The 22,389-nt window shown below is 34.0% G+C and overlaps 1 protein-coding gene across 5 annotated transcripts in view; it reads right to left on the bottom strand.

Moving 5' to 3' along the window:
• Positions 1-22,389, bottom strand: part of LOC136026294 (sterol carrier protein 2-like) — a 61,958-nt gene that overhangs the window by 17,240 nt on the left and 22,329 nt on the right. For all 5 annotated transcript variants that reach the window (XM_065702709.1, XM_065702705.1, XM_065702708.1 and 2 more), the window contains exons 3-7: positions 18,598-18,727; positions 16,795-16,988; positions 12,009-12,199; positions 8,264-8,501; positions 3,813-4,068 (exon numbers count right to left, since the gene is read on the bottom strand). In XM_065702709.1, the coding sequence (XP_065558781.1) occupies positions 3,813-4,068; positions 8,264-8,501; positions 12,009-12,199; positions 16,795-16,988; positions 18,598-18,727 (1,009 nt within the window). The remainder of the gene's footprint in view (positions 1-3,812; positions 4,069-8,263; positions 8,502-12,008; positions 12,200-16,794; positions 16,989-18,597; positions 18,728-22,389) is intronic.

Raw genomic sequence — 22,389 nt, 5'->3', positions numbered from 1 at the left:
TCTCTATTGTGATGGTAAAGAAGGAGAAATTTTTTTAGGGTAATGTTCAGTCATTTGATTACAAGGTGGATAGAGTAAAAAGAGGTAAAAAGAGCTGAAAGGCAAGTCAGTAGCTAATCACATTAACATTCATTTGAGTGATGATGCACCTATTTCTAAAAAAGTTAGTTAGAAAGTGCTCTAAAAAAGTTATTTGCAATGAAAGATAAATTGACTGCACTGAGTATATCGTCTTTGGTTTCCAATTCTGTTCCGCTAGTTATCAAACAGTTCGTGGTAACGAACTTTAGTAAGGAGCGACCCGGCTCAATAGTAACCGAAACTCTAAAAAACGGGGTTTTTATTAAAATAATAAATATGTTAATATATAATATTTAATATTTTACATATATTTTACTTATAGTATTTTACATATAATATATAATATTTTATATTAATAAAATAGTTTTTATTAAATAAATTTTATAAAAAACGGAATTTTAACAATACTTACATAAAAAAATCGCATTTTAATTCTGATTTTAAATATGTAAGTTTCATAAAGTTAAGATTTACCCATCAAAAGTTACTAGTCTGAGAAAATTTGCCTTATTTTAGAAAACAGGGAGAAATGCCCCTTTAAAGTCATAGAATCTTAACGAAAACCACAACATCAGATTCAGCTTATCAGAGAACCGTACAGTAGAAGTTCAAGCTCGTATCTACAAAAATGTAGAATTTTGTATTTTTACCACAAGACAGATCACGGGTGCGTGTTTATTTTTTTTATTTCTTTTTCCAGGGGTGATCGTATTGACCCAATGGTCCTAGAATGTCGCGAGACTGTTCATTCTAGCGGAAATTAAAAGTTCTAGTGCCCTTTTTAAGTGACCAAAAAAATTGGAGTACACCTAGGGCCCTTCCCCCGCTTATTTTTTTCACAAAGTCACCGGATCAAAATTCCAAGATAGCCATTTTATTCAGCATAGTCGAAAAATCTAATAATTATGTTTTTGGGGACGACTTACTTCCCCACAGTCCCCGTGGGAGGGGCTGTAAGTTAAAAACTTTGACCAATGTTTAAATATAGTAATGGTTATTGGGAAGTGTACATACACTTTCAGGGGGATTTTTTGGTTGGGGAAGGGGTTGAGGGGAAGGGATTATGTGGGAGGAACGTTCCATGGAGGAATTTGTAATGGGAGAAAAAAATTTCCAAGGAGGGGGCGCAAGATTTTTTAGCATTTTTGAAAAAAAATAATAAATAAATATGAAAAAGTTTTTTTTCAACTGTAAGTAATGAGTAGCATTAAAACTTAAAACGAACAGAAATTATTACGCATATGAGGGGTTCACCTCATTCTATTCCTCGCTCTTTACGCTAAAGTAATTTTATTAACTTCAACTATTTATTCTACGGCCTTTGTGATTCAGGGGTCATTCTTAAGGAATTGGGACAAAATTTAAGCTTTAGCGTAAAGAGCGAGGCATTGACCAGGGGGTGAGCCCCCTTCATATACGTAATAAACATACGAATATAGAAGTTCGTTACAGAATTTATTTTCGTAAGTTACGTAAATTTTTATTAATAAACATGTTCGTAAAATTAAAAGTTCTAGTTGCCTTTTTAAGTAACAAAAAAATTGGAGGGTAATTAGGCTTACTCTCGCGCTCCTTTTTTTCAAAACTATAAGAAAGCCATTCAGCCAAAAAAAATAAATTAACGTGCAAATTTCGTTTTAATTAGTCATGTGCGGAGAGCCAAAATCAAAACATGTATTAATTCAAAAACGTTCAGAAATTGAACAAAAAACAAGTTTTTTTTACTGAAAGTAAGGAGCGACATTAAAACTTAAAACGAACAGAAATTACTCCGTATATGAAAGGAGCTTTTGGGGCATATGAAACGCCCCACTCTTTACGCTAATTTTTTTTTACTGTTTTGAAAAATTGAGTTGGGAGAAAGAGTCAAACTTTAGCGTAAAGAGCGGGGCGTTGAGGGGGGAACAGCCCCCTTTCATATACGGAGTAATTTCTGTTCGCAACAAAGATATTTAATGGTGAATGGTGTAAAGAGTAATTCTTGTCAAAACCAACATGTGATAGGAAAATGCAGGTACAAAACTATATGAACAATAAGGGACTGAAATGAAAGCACCTTCTTTTATTCTTTCTTCTTTTACTTCTAACAGGTAAAAGAACAAGAAAAACTATCTACTCCTAATAGGCTTCTTTTTTATCCATTTCAATTTCGTTTCATTTTAAATCATCTTTAAAACTATCACAAGTAGCTAACATACTCCATTAGTTTTAAATCTAATAAATGTAGATCAATTAATGCAATAAATGAATGCAAATCAATTTAAATAATAATTCAAACCTCTAGTTTGAATGCCAAACACTTCTAGAAAAGCAGTTCCGAAGAATCTTGAGATAAATAAAATATCGTTCAATAAAATTAATTTCCTTCCATTTCTTTATTGAAGTTTCATTTCCCTATTTTCATTTATTTCCTTGAACATCATTTCAAGGAGGCCACCCTTGGAATTTTGAACATATCCTCCATTTCTCTCTCAATTTCAGTAAATGACATATTTCATTCTTCAAAAGATAGCTAACCTAAGAATGAAGGAAATACGATTTCTTTTAGTAACTACAACGGAAAGAACATAGAGTCTAGCTACCTCTAAGAAACTTCGAAGGTTAAAACTAACTGGAATTGATGAATACGGAGATTGAGTCGATATCAGGGATGTAACTGAGTAGTAGAGGAGGGGGAATCAGACAAAATGTTGACTTTTAAAGAACCAAGACAGTATTATATATGTGTGTGCCACAAAACAATGATCAAAACAAATTTATTTCTGACCACTGGGGTCAATGGGTTAGAATGGTGGAGAGGAAGGTACAAACACCAATGCCGCAGGTTGTTATACCCATGGCCTAGGAGTGACCTATGTATTTTTGAGCTTCACAATCAAAACGAAATGACAATAATGAAAAATATATGAAGTTTCACTAAGACCACAAAAAAAGTTTAAAAATTATAAAATTCCGATTATTTCTGCTTCACATCAAGAGCCCATTGTCAACGGGACAAGAAAAAAAGAAAACCATAAAAAAAACCAACCAGTCTAAACCAACATAGAAAAAAGATGAAGAAACACCAAGTTAAAAAAAAAGAAAACGGGAGAAAACTCAACATTTCAAATAAAGTCCAATATGGTATTCCACGTAACAACACACAAGGCAGGATCCTGTTGTTTTAATTTCACCTGCTCTTCAATATTTTTATTTCTTTTTAATTTTAAATTAAGCTTTTTTTCAACTGAAAGGAAGTAGCAACATTAAAACTATATAAAAATAACATTAAAAAAATAACAAATAAACACACATCAGCGATTTTTCTTTTGCTAAAAAAAATACTCACTTCCACATTTTTGTAGATAGGAGCTTTAACCTCTACAGTAGTTCTATGATATGCTGAATGTGATGGTGTGATTTTCGTTAAGGTCGCTTGATTTTATGAAAATCAGACGAATTTTCTCAGGCTTTTGATGGGTAACATTAAACTTAATGAACTTTATATATTTGGAATCAGCATACAAAGCCAATTCTTTTGGTGTATCTATTGTTATTAAAATTCTATTTTTAGACTTCCGATTACTATTGGGCCGAGTCACTCCTTACTTACGTTCGTTACCACGAATTGTTTAATGCACGGACAATGTACTCTATGAAATTACTTATATATAAAATCTCACACGTTCTTTTTACTCATAAGAAACTAAGAGGTGAATAGTTTTTTGTAAAAAGTATGACGTAAAACTTACCTGTGGCACCCAAAGGGTGGCCTTTAGAAATCAGGCCACCACTGGGATTAATAACATACTTCCCACCGTATGTATTATTGCCAGAGTCAATAAGCTCCCCGGCTTTTCCCACGGGACACAACCCAAGGGCTTCATAAGTGATTAGTTCATTGGCAGAAAAACAATCGTGAAGTTCAACGACTTCTACATCACTGGGCTTATACCCTGTTTCAGCAAAAAGCCGATCGGCCGCAAGTTTCGTCATATCGTATCCAACCTGAAAAAATAAATGAGGCATTTCAACAGAAGCAAGGTATTTCAGGTTAATGTTTTGAGGACAAAGAGCTGCAGGCAAGGCAGAAGATAGTAAGTGCGAGGAGTTGTTGATGCAGTGGGCAGTTCCCTGTGAAGGTTCGATCTTTGATGGAACCTCAGGTTAGGGTCGTATGAATGATTTTTCCTGGGGCAGGAGGGGGCTGGGCTACCAAACCAACATGTGTTCGAAGAATGTACCAAATAAGTCTTTGTTCGACGTCGGGTAAGAGATTTTCATACCCACATTTTAAGACAAACTTAGGAGTCAGAGAAATATTTCAGAGGGGGGGGGGGGTTCAAACCCGGTACCCCCTGGATGCGGCCCTCGTTTTGGTTATCCCTATAAAAAAAATTTAATCAATTAACCACCATTAGAAATATATCGCTACGTTTTTAAAACTAAAAACTGAGTTTCTAAAACGTTAAACTGGGTATAGTTTCACGAAACTTTTAGTCGATGTTTTAAGGTCATGCTACATTTTTTGTGTCTGGATTTTACCCTTTGGTCCTAGGACTATAATGTAATTTTTCTAGGACTGATTCCACGACTGTTTTAAAATTGTAATTTTAATGATCACGCATCTTACTGTAAGTCTTTTTTTTCTTATGTATTTTGCTTAGGACGGCCCTTGGGTATTGCCTAAATATTCATTTAAGAATAAAATATTTCACTATCTTATATTAATTTCTCATTGTATGATTGATGGAAAGGCAGTGAGGGTTTCGTTATTATTTGCAGAGATTTTTTATTTTATACATTTGTTAATTTTGTTGTATTCGTTGTTACATTATTGTTATGTCATTAATTTTCCATTTTTGGATTGTGTTTTTCTTTTGTTTCCTCTTAATCTTACCTCACTATCTTCAATTTTACGATTGGTAAATGAATTTATAGAAAAATATAACTGTTTTTGTAGGTCAAAAGCAAGGTTTTCATAAGATTTTGCCTGGAGACAAAGCCTCCATCTCCCAAAGCTTCAATAACAGATGAAAGGTAACTTTTATTGTTATGACTATACTCAAAAACATAATTTGCTTGTAACGTTACCATAGAATACACTAATTTGAGATACTAGAATAACCATTTCATGTTGCTCCCTAATTTTTCAAATTTTGATACGTAATTTTTTGGGTATGTTAAATTACCATATTTTAGTATGTTAAATGATAGAATCTGGATGTTCTGTTTGATATTGATACTGATATGTTCTTTGATACATGTTAATTGATGTTGTTAAGCATATTTTTATCTATTTATGTATTTATCATTAGTTATTACATGCATATATTAATTAAACAAGATAAAGCCAGACAAAGACAATACTGACGAGAATAAAAAAATAAAAAAAACATATTTTTTTAACTACTAATCCTACTACTAACAACTAAATGCCGCATCAGGCCATCTAAGGCCGAAACAGCTGCGTAGGCTACTCTCCATCCCCATCTGTTCAAGGATCCCTCTTTACACCCTCCCAGGAAGTTCCAATGTCTTTGGTTGGCCGAAAGTAGTTTTTTACATGTGGCTCAATAGTTTTACATACATTTATTATTATAATTACAACAATTAATGTTGTTATATAGCCCATCCTTTTCTTCAATATATTTTGAGATACTAAAACTAACAAAGCCAACTAATCCCAATTAATATTGTCTCCTAATTTTCAACATTTTTTTTTGTAGGTAATTTATTCTATGCTTTAATCTGTTACGCTGCATGATTTCGATGTCTTATTTGATATTTGACTGTATCAATTTAATACTAAAAGTGGCGATACAATGTATAATACTAAACGTGGCGATACAATGTAAAAGTGGCGATACAATGTATCGCCACTTGAAATGTATTACATGATGTTACTAAATGTACCAAACATGTAATACTGATGCATTAATTTTTGTACATTCTGATGTGTTACTTTTTTTAATGATACTTTGTCTCACTTCACTATTGTATTATGGTGCAACTTTCGTATAAAGCACATTAGTTCTTAAATACTATGTCTAACATCAGATATGTAATTTTGATATATAAATTTTTCTATAATTTAATATGTTACTTTTTAGTTTTATTCTGTTTAAAATTAGCATTGTATTACCTTTTTTTGTATCTGGAACAATAGCTTTTAAATATAATAGCACTACTACTAAAAACAACTCACTCCAGCACCGAGCCGCCTGAGGGCAACACATATATGCAAGGTACTCCCGGGCCCAAATCTATCTGAAGCTCCTTTTTTAGACTCTCCCAATTTCCCTTAGCTAAGTACCTATTTCCCTTAAATCTTTCCTTACGATCTCCTCCCACCTAATTTGGGGATGAGGCTCTTTTCGTTCCACAAAAGGTGCCCCAGCCATCCCAACGTTTGTATCACTATAGCCATAGAAAGAGGAATAGAACCATAATTCTCGTACAAAATACTATTTAAAATGCGGTCAGTCAGACGCGTACCCAAGATAATTCGTAGACAATTACTCAAGTAAAGATCTAAAAAATCTTCCTTCATTTTTTGGGGCTCCCATTCTTGAGCCATACTTAACCAATGTTATTAATGTAACTTCCAATAGTCTAATCTTGGTCAGATACCATCTTTCTATTATTAAAAAAAAAAAAAAAATCAACTGTTTAAAAAACTACTGGGCCTTGGTCATTCTACTTTTAACATTTTTACTGTATCCACCATCTTTACTAATAATACTTCCTAGGCCAGTTGAGCAAATAAGTATTAATAATTATTAGCAGTATTACAACATGTTTTGCTATTATAAGGCCAAAACTTTTTTTTAATATACTAGGATACTAAAACTAACCGTGTCAACTAATCCCATTTAATTTTTTTCACTGATTCTTCTACATTTTAGCTTGTTTTTTGTATGTTATTTTTATGTTATACGGTATAATTTGGATGTGTTTTCTAATATATATGTTGATATGTCGTTTGATATATATTATTTGATATTATTAAACATACCAAGCACCTAATTTTGATATTTTAAGTCCCATGTCACTTTTTATAGTGTCACTTCGCTGAACATAAATATTGTATTATAGTTACGTTTGTATCTGGCACAATAGTTTTAAAATATAAATATTATTATAATAACTGCTATTATAATCAAAACAGTATTGTTATTATATGGCCTACCCCTTTTCTGTAATATATTTTAAGATACTAAAACTAACCATGTCCACTAGTCTCATTTCATTCTTTTCCTTTATTTTTTCATTTTTATGTCTTATTTTCTTAGGTCCAGATACGTTACATGCTATAATTTCGGTATTTTATTTGATATGGACATGTAATTTGGTATATATTATTTGGCAGCATTAAACATATAAAACATGTAGATTTGATATATTAACTTTTCTATATTTGGATATGTAACTATTTTAAGTGTTATTTAACATTAATGCTTTATTATCGTACCGTTTTTGTGCATGGCACAATTTTTTTAAGTACAATTATCAATTACAATAATTACTATGATTATATAGCCTAATGTATTTCTTTAATATACTAAAACTAACCATGTCAACTAATAACATTTTATGTTGTCTCTTAATTTTTCACATTTTGATTTGTTATAGTTTTGGTAAGTTATTTCACCTACATATTGATATGTTGATGCTTATATGGCATTTAATATACATTACTTGGTACTACTAAATCATATTAAACACGTGATTTTGGAATGTTAATTTTCTATGTTTTGATGTTATTATTTTTAGTGTTATTTTGTCTCACATTAGTATTTTATTATTACAACATTTTTAACGCATCATAGTTTAAAAAAATAGAACTATAATTATTATTGTTGTCTTTTTTTTTAATGTACTTTAAGGTACTTAAAACTAACCATTTGAATTAAACCTATTTTGTGTTGTCCCTTAATTTTGCTATATGTTGATATGTTATATGATATAAATTAAATTTGGTTTAATATTTCATAAAAGTAACCTGATATTACTAAACATATAATTTTGATATTTCCATTTTCTAAACTTTGATGAGCTTATTTTCAGTTATTTTGTGCACTATTAGTAATGTCTTGCCTTAGTATTTTAGTGCATGGCACAGTAGTTTTTAAATACGATTATTATTATTATTATAAAGGCTATTCATTTCCTTAATATACTTTATTATAATAAAACTAACCATTTTCAGGTTACTTTTTTCTTCAAACGTGGAGGCAGTGTCTGTTGCCATTTGCATTCCAAGAATTTCTACTGCTTGACCTTGAAGCCCATGTTTTTTCACGAATTCTTCAGAAACTACAATAGCAGCGGCAGCGCCATCTGAAGTGGGACAACACTGTAGTTTTGTTAATGGCCCAGAGACACGTGGAGAATTTTTTATCTGATCCAATGTATATTCGTCTCGGAATTGGGAATATCTGAAGTAAAAAAGAATAAAATGGGAGGGGGGAGAGAGAGAACGGAAAACAGAAACAACTAAAAAACAAAGCTGATAAGCAATTGGTAGTTTATTTGCATTTCTAGATAATTATCAATTTTTTTCTATTTAATTGATTCAACTTTTGCGTAATTACTATTTCTGGACAAAACCACATATTTCTGAAAAAGAAAAATGTTTTTCTGTAATGTCATCAATAGTTTTTTGTATGCCGACCAGTTTCTTCTTCATGCCTGAAATTCAAATAGTTTATGTTTTTCCTCAAATTTGATGGTAATCTTCGTATTAAGAAGATCTGTTGGTAGAACTAACTACCCCGAAAAATAGTTTACTTTTCTCTGCAGCATCATCAATAGCTCATTCATCTGTCAACCTCGACACCCAATCAAGGCTGCTTTAAGTTAGTCATATATGAAAAAAGGTACTATTATAAAGCAGAAATTTAGAAAAACCTCCTTCACCGATAAGGAGGACAGAAAAACTTGAAACACTATGAAAATTAGAAGATTTAGATATAATTTGCTATGATTCCCTAAATTTAGATTAGATATAATTCCCTATTCCTTGGCAAAACTACAGATTTCTAAAAATAAAATGTTTTTCTGCAATACTATTATTAATTCCGTTAAGCGTTAACCAGTTCCCATGCTTAAATTTTAGATAATCTTAAAGCTTTTACGCTTTTATTCATGTTTACACAAATTCTTCGTATTAAGTGAATTTTTTGGTAAAACTAAATACCTCAAAAAAGTATTTTTTCTCTTTAAGATTACTAATAGCTTAGTTGTCTGTCAACCTCGAGGCTCAATTAAGGATACCTTTTAAATTAATTATATTAACAAGAATGCTGTCAAGCATAAATCAGAAAAACCTCCTCCAGCTAATAGGAACACATAAAAATTTGACTTATTACACAATTTAGAACATTGGATTAGAAAATTTATAAAAAATGTCTAAATTATATAAGTTTGATTAAATATTGGGGAGTTTAGATGTAATTTGCCACTGTGTCAGTTTTAGGCAAAATGCCGTCCTAATACCATAATGTTTATTAAACATTGTGAATTGGATATTGGATCGTTTGAATATAATCAAAGTGTGAGGGAGAGGGAACCAAAAGCTTTTATGGGTTTCCCCGTGTTCGCTTATATTCTTCACATAAAGTTTATTTCTAGATAAAACTACTACCTCAATAGAAAAAAAAATTGTTGAGTAGCATCGTTAATAGGTTAGTCGCGTGTAGAAAATTTTTTTAGAGCTTAAGCTTGAAATGGTTTTCAAGTTTATTTGTTTTTTTTTCAGACTTCCCTATATCCTTATGTAATTGCTAATTTTTTGGTAAAGCTTGTTAGCAGAAAAACGAGAAAAACGTTATTTTCCTTTTGTAACACCATTTATAGCTTAGTTCAGATTATGTTCAAATTCTTTTTTTCTTAATTTTCTTGCCTTTCTTACATAATTGCCCATTTCTTAGTAAAAATTGTTAGGAATTTTTTTTTGTGCCATTAAAAGCCAAGTTTTGTGTCAAACAATTTTTTAAAGCTCAAATTTTATATAGTTTTTAAGTTTTAATTTTTTTTTCGTGTTCTAGTGCATTATTAAAATGAGGCATATGTTTTCCTGCCAATATTACAGAACACGGAAATAAAATTTGTGCAATCCTGTAAGACCATTATTTCTGAGAAGGAAAAATTAGAAGAATAAAGGAGTGGTATTATTAAACTGACCATTCAACACCCTTTCCAAACATAATGGTCACTAAAAAAACAATTACGACCCGTCTCCCTCAATAAGGGGGCCAAAAAAAAAAAAAAAATATATTAATCCATTGTTTCTTTAATAATCACTGTATATCTGTAAAACATGTATTTTATCCTTTGTCTTCTCTATAGAATCACGAGATTATGAAACAATGAGAATAACAGGCCATCACAGTCACCCCCTTAGCAGTAACCTAGTAAAGAACGAACCCTAACCCATAGTAATCAAAACTTAAAAGGCCATTTTGGAAAAAAACTGAGACGTGAGCAAGAATTACTCTTTGAACCTCATCCAGGAATGGTAACTAATTTTTCAATTAATCTTAATGATAAAAGTTTATTGCGAAAACAAATTATTAGGAAATTCAAAAATTGCCCGAGGCCACGTAAAAATGATTAAAACTGCCCCATTGGAATCACCATAGCCGTAAACCCAATTTAGGAAAATTAAAGTCTCCCATATTGACTACCAAGCATTAGTCCTTTCGCATGGGAAGTAGTTATGCGTCTACCATTTTTTAGCTCTTGCTTCCATTTTTCTTGTCACCGCTAGTAGGGCGCTGAAACATCATAGAGAGATAGTTAAAGGCTCATTTGAAAGCACAAATTGGAACAATTTTCATAAATCAGGCGAAAATGGCAGTGAAAACCGAAAAACGAGCCATTAGTACCATAAGGTAAAGACATATCAAAGAATGCTTTCTGTGGACGATTGAATTATGCAGACTTAGCCTGTCTTAGTTTTGACAAGCTTTTGGAAAAAACTAAATTTCAAGTGGGGGGGGGCAAACTGGGGTCTGGGAGCAGCTGCCCCCCCCTCCTGACCCATAGAAATAACGCCCCGCGCCAACTCCCAAACACTCTTACGTATTCAGCAATTAATCTATCTTTTTGGATGATGCTAGAATTGCAAATGGAATTTCTTGGAAGTAAAGTCAAATTTTTTAACTCCTCTGCGTCACATCAAAACATATTAGTAGTGTAGGGTATATAAAATGAAATAATTATTGTGTTCTTATTTAATGAACACTGTTGCAGTGATAAGTTAGGGCGCCGCTTTTTCTAATGTATCTCGGACGTTCTCTCTTAAGAGGGAGAGTTTTTGCCCACTTCAGCCAAGGAATAATGGCTGGTTGCTGTTAGATCTTCAGACAGTGGCGTCAATTCACGAAAATGTAGAGGGGTGGGGCATATTTTCCAAAATATAATTGGGGGTTCTTTTTTGTTGTATTTCTAATTTCATCACTGAAAACACACAAAAAAACAATTTTAATAACAAGTGTTAGCAAAAAACAAGTATCTTCAATGTCTAGAAGGGGGCAAAAACATAGGAGGCTAATACTCCCTTCCCCCATAATAGCGTTACTGGCTGGAGGAGTTTCTTTTGCGACTAGATATGAAAATGATACTGTATTATATCCTGTGCTAGTATAGATGCGCAAACGTAAAATCTTAAAGGGAGGGATTAGAGAATATTTCAAACGAGCGAGGGTGGGGGTCAAAACAATGAAAGCCAACTTTTAAATCACTATTTTTTCATTTTTACTTGGACAAAAAATAATATTTTGATTATAGGTATTCTCTGCAAACCAGATTACGGTCTAAAGACACCATCTTCGAAGCGCCCTTGGGTAAGCACTAATTTGTGTCCGATCTCTGTATCGGATGTATTGAATATGAAAAAATAGATTACTATAATCTTTTTTCTAATAAATATTGTTACTTACGGATTGTTTACTGAATGTTTATGATTTTTATAGGCGATTTTTGCCATGTGTTCTGGTGTTGTTCCGTATTTTTTATTATGCTCTGCACCAGCTGCACCGAACATTTGAGCAGTGATAGGGGCTGCTTCTATTCCAACTGTATCAGCCAAAACCTCGACATGCTTATCCATTGGGTTAGTTCTATCATTGAACTAAAAACATAATAACTCTTTAAGCCGATAGGAGATTTAAAAAAAAGAATATAATTCACTCAGGGTCGGGGGCGGATTCAGGGAGTAGTTTTAGGGGTACGTGCCCCCCTCCCCCGAAGGTAAAAAATCGCTCTAATAACATGGTCGGAGGGGCGAGAATAATAATTGAAAAGCGATTTTTTTTCGATTCCCTTAGCAAGAATTAATTCAGTACCCACCCTCGCTCAGGGTAAAATAGTATAAATTTTAAAAGAATCACGTTTAAACGATTTAAACAATACAAAGAAGAAACCTCCGATTAAGAATCAAATCTATATCACACAATTACTATTAGGAAATAATGTAAGGAATATATGTAATATAAGGAATACAAGATAATTGCTATCAGGATATGTCTAGTGTTTTGTACAATTCAGAACAAACTATCAAAATAAATAGTACTTTTTGACAAAAAATGCACTTTCATATAGATGATATATCATCATGGTCTATAGTAAGGGATGAACTCTAGCCAAAAGTAACTGAACCTTTTTGGTTTGACATGCAAATGAGAAAAAGACTGTGCATGGCGCACCATTCAGGTACGACAGGCTTTCCATTATATCCTTAAGATATTATCAGTTACCTACTATACCAGCTATGTATATAGGATGAAAATTATCCATCAATTGTCATCTTAAATTATTATTATCTGGAAGTTAAGATCCAAAGTAAATAAATAACAAGAATGTTTAAGCTCACAGAAAGCTTATCACTAGGATCTAGAAAAAGATTATTGTCAACAAAAGAAGAACTTCGAACAGTGCAAATTAGAAATTCTTGGTTTATCAATAGAGTAAGATGATATAAACATAAATTTTCTACTTTGGTAACCCAAATATAACTAGCAAAAGAACATGTCGGGCAACAGGTTTTTAACGGCTATTAGACAATTATGTAGGTAGATAAAACACCTTTCAGCGAACGTTCTTCAGCATATATGTTAACATGGCAATGACTGTAGTTAATTATTTAGTTACGTTAAACATTTGGATGTAAGTTAGTCATCTGTAGCTAAAAGAATCTATAGAGGGTTTTGAGCACGAGTTCCTTCACACAATAGTTGAATGACAGTTTTAACAATTTAAAACAAAGAGTGAATATTGTTTTTGCCAACTAATCGCTTCTTTTTTTCTTAATTATAGCCAGATTTTGTGTGATTTTGTACAGACAAATTTCATGTGAGATTCCCTGTCAATAATGCTAAGCTTAACGTTTTTCATCAACCATTTTCATCAACAATTTCTTTTTCATCAACCATGTTTTTACATTCTGTTTTTCTCTTTTTTCTTCAAGTGTCGTTTCTTGCAGCAATCGATTCAGCAGTGTAAAAGGAAAAATTTTCAAACTTACAATGTTCAGAAGAATGACTCAGGTGGCTCTGTTCAGTTTTTCTTCAAAGGAAAGGAGGGACAAGAGTCAGGGGTGAATCTCCGGCATTTTCATTGAGGGAGGGGCAAGAGGGTTCCATATCCTGATAGTCATGGGGCATGGGATATATAATAATTTTTTACCACATTATTGGGAAGGGGCAACTATCCCCTCCTTAGGAATTGGAGAAGGAAAAGCTGTTTTAGTATTGGGCAAAGTTTGGACAGTAAGTTGTAAATTCTGTCGATAGAAAACGGCCAAGCAACGTCACTGTGGCATTCCTGGTTGGTAATTTTATTTATATATATATATATATATATATATATATATATGGAAGGGAGGAAGTTGGAAGGAAGGGAGGTTAGGGTCAGAAGGTCTGGAGACGAAATCGATCGGATATGTTTAAACATCGAGATCACACTAACATATCGGGTTCTATCACACATTTTTTTTTCTGGGAAGAAGGCTTATCTAGGGAAGTCTGACGTACTTTGCCCCCTCCCCCCTCCCCAAGGTACGGTACCCCACAAAGAGTATATGCAGCCAGGTCCAACAGCCAGCAGCATTTTGTTTAATTATAATGATTAATAGAAAAATCAAAAATAAATCAAACAAAGAAAACGCCTAAATTTAGACTTTCCTGCAAGCTAAACCAATGATGGCCATTTACATCACCAGGTATGCAGAACGTGAGCTGCTTTATGCCCGGATTCTCTTTTGACATTGCAAATTTGCAAACAGAGGGATAATTTAAAATTCCGGCCCGTTTACACAATTTATGCGAACACATATTTTGAACAAAAAGCTGCATTAAAAAAAAATTATCAAAGGAATATTTATATTAGCAGAACCGTTAAAACATTTAACTTGTCCTAAAGAACTCCTGTAGAATATATATCAAACTTTTTCATCCCAGTTTACGTGTATTTGTTACAGCCCATATTGTCTCACGGGACCTCTAAGGATTTTATGTGGATTCATCTAAAATGAATTACTCGTACAAAGGCACTCCAACGCAATAAGCATCACATTTCATAACTGCCCATCTAGTTCACAGGGTTTCATGTCACTCTGTCTTGCGGAGTCTCCATGGCTCTTCTACAAACTACTTCTCTCAAGGAATTCCTCTATAGTATATACCGTATCTCTTTCAAACGGTTCCATTCTTTTCCAAGTGTAATCTTTGCAGCTCATGACACATTAACAGTTACAGAAGAATTTGATTTTAGCGTTCGTGGATTTCAACGAACACTGGCACAAAGCTCTTTCTGTAATACTCAGTTCTTGCATTAATAGGACATAACTGGTATTTTTTTTGTGCTTTTGATCAAGGTAAACGGGGCTTTAGTGAAAATAAGGGGCTGGGAGTATACATTGAAAGCGTAGGTTATGACGCAAATATATTCCCGAAATTAGTGCAAAGAGTAATACGTCGAGGTTCCAAGGTAGGGAGGCGGAATTCCTTGAGGAGGAGAATGTAAGGCATTTGGCCCTGACCGTAAATAATTCTTAGAGCTCTCTTCTGGATAATTTCTACCCTCTACCCTAAAGGACTGATCCACCGTAAGGCCAAAATGCCACCCCAGGCAAGCATACTCAAGCAGTGGACTGATAAAAGATAGGTAAAGGCGGAGGATATGTGCTTTTGGGCATAAAAATTTAGCAAATACCTTAGATGCACTAGTCTGTTTAACAATAGAGCAAATGTGGGCCTCGCATTTCAAATCACTAGTAAGTGTGACCCCTAAGAGTTAAGTTTTTGTTGTGATTATTTCAATAGGTATTAGAGTTGTAAATGGAGTTGTTTCATTTAAGAAAACTATGAGTCATAATATTAGATTAATTTGAATCCACTTTCATTTTTGACTGGGCTGCTTCTTACTTTTGACAACGCTACTTTTGTTTGTATCATTTATATACAGCTTATCATTAGAACATCTTTTCTTTTTCACATTTGGGAAATGGAGTAAATAACTATTGATAAGCTTTTCTTGGAAACGTTCGGATTTCTTATTCAATTCGTCGGCAGCGAATACATCTTCTCATTGCTCTTCTAAAAGCCATGCTCCAAAATTGAACAGATCACTATCAGTAATTGGTCGATACTTTAAATTCATCCAATCTATACTTGCAGATATGATCTTGTATCGGATTTAGCGAAAGCGTAAAGTGGTAACTGCCACCAAGTGGGGGAGGGAATTGGATCTCTGATAGAATTCAAGCATGTTGGTACAAATAATGTCAAAGGAAGTACCACCTTTTGTTGTTGGGATATTAACTATCCGTAATAAATTAGTTTTCCGACAAAGACAATTTGTGATTAGTTCATTTTCGTCACCAGTAAGTAGGATCCCAGCGTTTGGATGTTTAGATTTGAGGTAATCAAGTGATGCATGGAGTTTTTTCAACAAATCTTTACGCAGCTCCGATTTTTGGCCGGGTGAACAATAAAAACAACCAACATCGACATTAGTTAATTGGCGTTTTAGAACTTTCGTTTTAACTTTAATCCAAATTATTTTATCTTTCTCATTTATTCCTGGAACTTTTACTTCCCTAGGCGACAAATTATCACGACGAAAAAGCATTACCCCTCCACCCTTTCTACCAAGGTAATGATCATGTGGGCGAGGTTTAGCGAACTCATTAAAATAAACCATCATCCAGGTTTTGGAACTGAACCTTGGTTATACAAATTAAATCTGATGCTAGGTAAATCGCCGTAATTTCAAGCTCAATAAGCTTTTCAAAATTAAGGCTTTCTGCATTGCTTAATAGCAAAGTGAGGAAATGGTAACGTAATTATTCTTATGTTTACTATTGTGAGTACTAGAAAAACCCGTTTTATCTGGCAAACGATTTGAAAAAAGGAGTTTGAGGATGAGGAGGTCTACGGAAAATTTCTGGGGGTGGCTGGGGTTTATCATATTTAGCAGGGACGGGGTACTAAGGGTAGGCTCAAGATCAATTTGCCTAGTAGTAGGGTGACCAGAAGGGGGTACCAGGGAATTCTGACTCCCAACATTAGGGGTAGTAGCATCCCTGTACACCATATTATATTGAGAGCTTGACAGAAAGGGGTCAAAAGAAATGTTAATTTGTTTTGCCCAAGAAATCCTTGCCCAAGAAATAATGACATTCATGTTTATGGCATATTCTAAATTATAGCAAAAAATACGACATACCTTGGAAGTGAGAGATCCACGATCCATTTTTTCAAAACCCAGGGCCAGCACACAGTCACTCTGGCCTCCTTCTACTAATTGCTTAGCAAGGTATAAGGCTGAAGACCCAGTTGAACAGTTATTATTGACATTGTATATCGGAATACCAGTCATACCAAGAGGGTATAAAGCTCTTTGGCCACAAGTTGAATCACCTATAAAACGAACATAAAACATAATATAAGTTTTGACTATTCTTTTCTTTTAATAAGCAGCGTTATACACTTTAATAAAACACCACTAATACTTCACATACGTTTTACATCACAATGGAGACAAATCCAACTTTTTAATAATCTTACGGGACTCCCCAGGGTACTAAATTAGGTTTCCCAGCCATTCTCAAGAATTTTAATATCATTTTAATAGAGATTAACACTTTTCTCATATTCTAGGACGACTTGAATGTCAGACACCATAGATAACGATAATTCTTCTTCGACATGATTTGTACTCCATTAATAGCATACGTAGAGGGAGGGCCTCGGGGTACACCCCAACCCGAAAATCCAATATTTTACCGAGTTTCTGGCCACTTCTTATTTAAATCATAAAATAAAATTTATTGTTGTTATTGTCTCCTCCATCCAAAAAAACGCGTATATGCTTTTAATAGGAAATTGACTAAACAGCAAAAAAAAATTGCTATGAGCCTTGTAAGGTAAATTTCAGAGTGTAAAAGAGAAATACGAAACAAGGCAATATTAAGGTAAGGACATAGGCAAACTGTTTTCAAAACTAACCTTTCGAACACTTTATTGAGTACTTCGAAAGGATGGTATTCTTTCCTTAAAGGTAAGCTTCGACAACAGGGTTTAAAATACAAAAAAAAGGATACACCACAGAGCAACGGCGAGACTACTTGAGAAAAACGACTTTCTTTTTATTGATCTAAAATTTACAAGAGGAGCCAATCAGGTTTTAAAAAGGCTAGGCTATTAGTTTTCCTTTCTGCCACCCGCTTAAAGAGTAAAGTGATTGGCTTACCAAAAAAGACGTACACCAATGAAATTTAAGCACACTTACTGCAGACTCCTCTGGTAACATGACAGTTATTGGTACAATCTTTATCTATTTTTCATGCATAATCATAATGTGTGATAAGTTCTAATTAGATTGCGCTCTAGAACCTGTTCTCCAGAGAGAGGTGCTTAGGGGGAGAGGGATCAACAATTTTTAGATACACAGAACCATTGAAAACACTACAGGTGTCATGGTTTGGTCAATTTTACCTGGATTTTACCTCAATTAAAAACAATGTCTATGGTAGTATTTCTCTGTTTAAAGGATTAAGGTCTAAAAAAAACCGTCGAAAACCTGAATTAAAAAATGACAGAACAGAAGTGAATAAGTTTGTTTCGAGAGCATACAATCGACTTTTCTACTCTACAGGCCTCCAGTAGCACAAAAAGTATTTTTTTTATAGACTGTTTTCAAACCTTCTGTGTATGCACTTAAAAGCGGATCAGGCAAAAAAGCAAATTATCACAAATTGTTTCAGTCTTCCCTTCCCTCTCCTCTCCTCTCCTCTCTTTCTTCACAACTGAAAAAAGAAACAAGACCTTTTCAAAAGGCTCAAGTCCAATTTTTTATTAGATTTTTCGGAGCTTCAGTTGTTGAAGAAACTGAGTGGGATATTACAGTGTCAAACTACAAATTTCAGCATTTATACATTTAGATACATTCCAAAATACCATGGCACGTGTATAAATACAATGATTATTTTTTCACAAATAACTTACAAAATAAAGAAATTGGACATACCATAAACATATCCGACACATGCCTGCTGTACTGCCTGGTATGGTAACTTACAATCTTGCAAAGCCTTTGTTACTGCTTCATTCACCATATCAGGATAATCAATGTCATCTCTTCTTCCCGGCTTCTCAAACTTAGGAAGAAACAAAGTTTGTATTTAAAATGGCATTCAAGCACAATGAATTATTTCTAGCAATTAACTGTTTAAATGAAATCCTTCTTAAAAGTGAAAGAAAAAAAATAAGTTTAAAAAAAATCAAATCCTGAATGAGGAAAATTTACTATTAAGCAAATTATATTAAGGATTAACCAGTGAGTTATTAATTCATAAATAATAAAAAGTAATGAATGATTTCATTGTCCTACAAGGCAAAAAACCTCGGACCAATGGCCCATAGATAGCAATTATCTCCATACTACTACAGGACATGGGTACAGAAGAGGACTTTCCTTCAAACGTTTGGGGGAATTCAAAAATACAAAGAACAGGCGATCTACATGAAAAATTCGATGACAATCTTGATACTTTGGGGAAAGGCCTGAAACCATTACCCGCGAAACCCTGTGAAAAAATTGATTCCGCAAAGGACAGTCCATCTGTATGTGCAGCCACGAACACTTGCCAAATAATTCAGTATTTGGAAGTTGTTTCCTGAAAAGCAAAAAGAATCCAGAGGGCAAGCAGAAAAAATCCAGTCCCATAAGATCATTTACTATTTTGCTTGTCAACGCCCATTTGTTTTGGTTGCATTTTAGTATTATGGCACTAGGAGGACTCTCCTCTCAGAGAACTTTCCTCTCTATCAATCACCTACAGAGAAAATTCTCCCCAAGAGAACTGACACCCAAAAAAGACTCTCTCCTTAAAGTTGGCTCCTACAAAACTTGCTCCATAAAAGTTGATTGGAAACACCATATACATACATTATCTGATTAAAGAGGTTCTTCAATAAATCTTCATAAAAAAGTTTTTGGTAAAAAGGGACACAATCCATAACAGTGAACTTTTGTCAACTTGCAATTATTGTGCTGTGTTAATTAATGGCTTTTCAGGCGTGACTACATTATGCAAAAATTGTAACAGCCTCTATCCTAATTTTGACTCTCCAGCAAACTTTTTTGGCGTGCGATTTGAAGTTAGAATTTTACGGTTATTTCTAAACACAATTGCCTCCGTGAATTTTACGGAATGGATAATGATCAATATCTGAACGAATTGTTAAAACTATTCCTTCAAGCTTGAATTTGTCCAAAACTATACAATTAATGCCGTGGTACAAACTGAGCGGTTTGTGGGCTGAACTTGGAATCCAGTGTCAATAAGGGCAGGGAGCCCTGGCGTTGCTGACTTTCTGGTTTGGAGCGGGAATCAGCGGCTTGACTCAGCCAGAGTCAACCCAGTTCCAAAATTGTACTTGGGTAAATCTGAGGAAAAAGACGGCAAGCGTCAGATAATCCCCCCCACCCACCACGCATAGCACTCCCAGCCGAAAGCAGATAACCGAGAGATAAGTACCTGTACTACGCAAATCATTGTTTGCATACAAAAAAAGTTTACTTTCATAATAAAAGTGCATAGATGTAAGTGCGCCTTAATCATTTCTCAAATAGGATCCCTATTAGGGCGCAATATTCGTTAAGGTGTCATATTAGGTAGCCGCTACATTTTGGAATGGCCATCTAATATAATACCTGTCCCAAATGTGGTTTCGTCAGAGATTTGACAAAAAATTATGCAAAAAATATATTCAAATTATAGCTACTAAGCTGCAATCGTGCTTTCCTGTGCCATCACAGGTAATCCATTGAGAGACTCTCCATCATGGTCTGGACTGCTCTTGACAACATTTTTCAAGTTTTGAGAAATTAAAGCAAAGTAAATATAATTGAAAGATTTTCTTTATAACGCAAATTGAATACTATGACTCTTTCTGAGAGGAGGAAGAATCCTCATCAACTCTCAAATTTAGATGTAATGTTCCCTATTTTAAGTATATTTTTAACCTCTTCCTACCTAATTTATCTACTATGGGTTGCCTCCCCGTAGTAGCATATTTGTAGAAATGAATATATATAATGAGTCAGAGGTAACAGGCTTGGGACTGTCTGTGCAGGATTTCGACTCTTGTTGATAGAAGAGCATCATCAAGTGCTGAAAACCATGTTGTGACCAAGATGGGCCCAGAATTGCACAAAGCCTCCAAATTACTGGAAGTCCCAGGGACTTCTTGTTGTGCGGTTCTAAGCCGGCTTAAGCGCTTCGGTGCAGACTTGAGAAGATATGTTGGTCCCCATCCTGCACTGGTATCCGGGATCATTGCTTTTCCTGAGGCCAAAATAATTTCAAAGATTTAAAGGACATGAAAATTGGAACTTGGAATGTTACGACGTTAAAAAATGACTATCGCATCGACATTTTGACTGACGAATTCAGACGGTTTGAACTGGATTTATTAGGAGTTTCAGAAACTCATATCCCAGGGGTAGGAAGCATGAAATTAGGTGAAATAGAATTTGTTTACTCAGGCAGGAAGGATGGGGTACATAAACAGGGAGTAGGGCTCATGATGAATAAGGAAGCTGCTAAGTCTTGTTTAGGCTGGGAAGGTATTAATAATAGAATACTAATCGCTCATTTTAAGACTAAAAAGTTCAGGGTATCAGTTATAGCAGTATGTGCCCCTGTTGAACCAACTGACGGAGATACTAGTGACTCAGATGAATTTTACTTATAGTTACAGGAGCAAATAGACAGGGTCCCGGCAGAAATATGGTGTTTTGCTAGGAAATTTTAACGCCCAGGTTGGTAGAAATAGGTATAGATGGTATCCTAGCCTAGGTAAATTTGTTGTAGGAAAAGAGAACAGTAATGGCTAAAGACTTTTGCAATTTTGTAGGTATAACAACCTAGTTATAACCAATACAGTGTTTGGTCACAAAATGGCCCATCGGTTGACACGGTATTCACGTGATGGTAAGACAGCAAACCTTATTGATTATGTTATTGTAAACTGAAGACTAGCAGGATCAATACAAGATACTAGGGTGTACAGGAGTTCTATTATTGATGTTTAAAGGTAAAGATCACCATGTAGTAGCGTCTAAGGTTAATTTAAAGCTGAAATTTCGGAAGGGTTACTACCTCCCGGAAAGTTATGATGTTGATAGACTCCGGGATAAAAATTTGAGAAAAACCTTCCAGGAACAGTTAAATACTAAACTTGAGAGTTTAAAATTTGACAATGTGGAAGATGGATGGAACAATTTTAGAAAAACAATTTGTGAAGTTGTTGATTGTGTCTTAAGGAAGAGTGATAAGACTGAAACTAGGAATATTAGTGAAAAAGCTTTATGTTTAATAGAGAGTAGAAGGGGTTTGTACAATAATTATCTGAGTGATAGATCGTATGAGAACAAAAGGAATGTCAAGAAAGTGGAGAAAACATTAAAATATGAACTAAGGAGATGTGATGTGGGGGCCATGGATAAAATTGCTGAGGATCTGGAAGATGCAGCTAGGCAGCATAATACTAAAATATTATACTGGCATGTTAATAAATTGAAAAGGAGTAGTCAATCCGGACTAGTCCCAGTTAAAATAGGAATGGGGCCCCAATTAGTGATAAGGAAAAAGTTAAAGAAAGATGGGAATGTGCATTTGAGAATGTTCTAAACCGAGATACAGTTGCAGGAAAAGATATTGATGAAAAAGAAAAAGTTTGTGATACCTTGGATGTCAAGGAAGATTTGTTTTGTGAGGAAGAATTAGCGACAGTACTAAAAGGATTAAAAAAT

This window comes from Artemia franciscana, chromosome 4 (genome assembly GCF_032884065.1).
Source record: "Artemia franciscana chromosome 4, ASM3288406v1, whole genome shotgun sequence".
Taxonomy (NCBI): domain Eukaryota; kingdom Metazoa; phylum Arthropoda; class Branchiopoda; order Anostraca; family Artemiidae; genus Artemia; species Artemia franciscana.
Note: the sequence above shows the minus strand (reverse complement) of the source record. Positions and strands in the feature narration are given on the sequence as shown.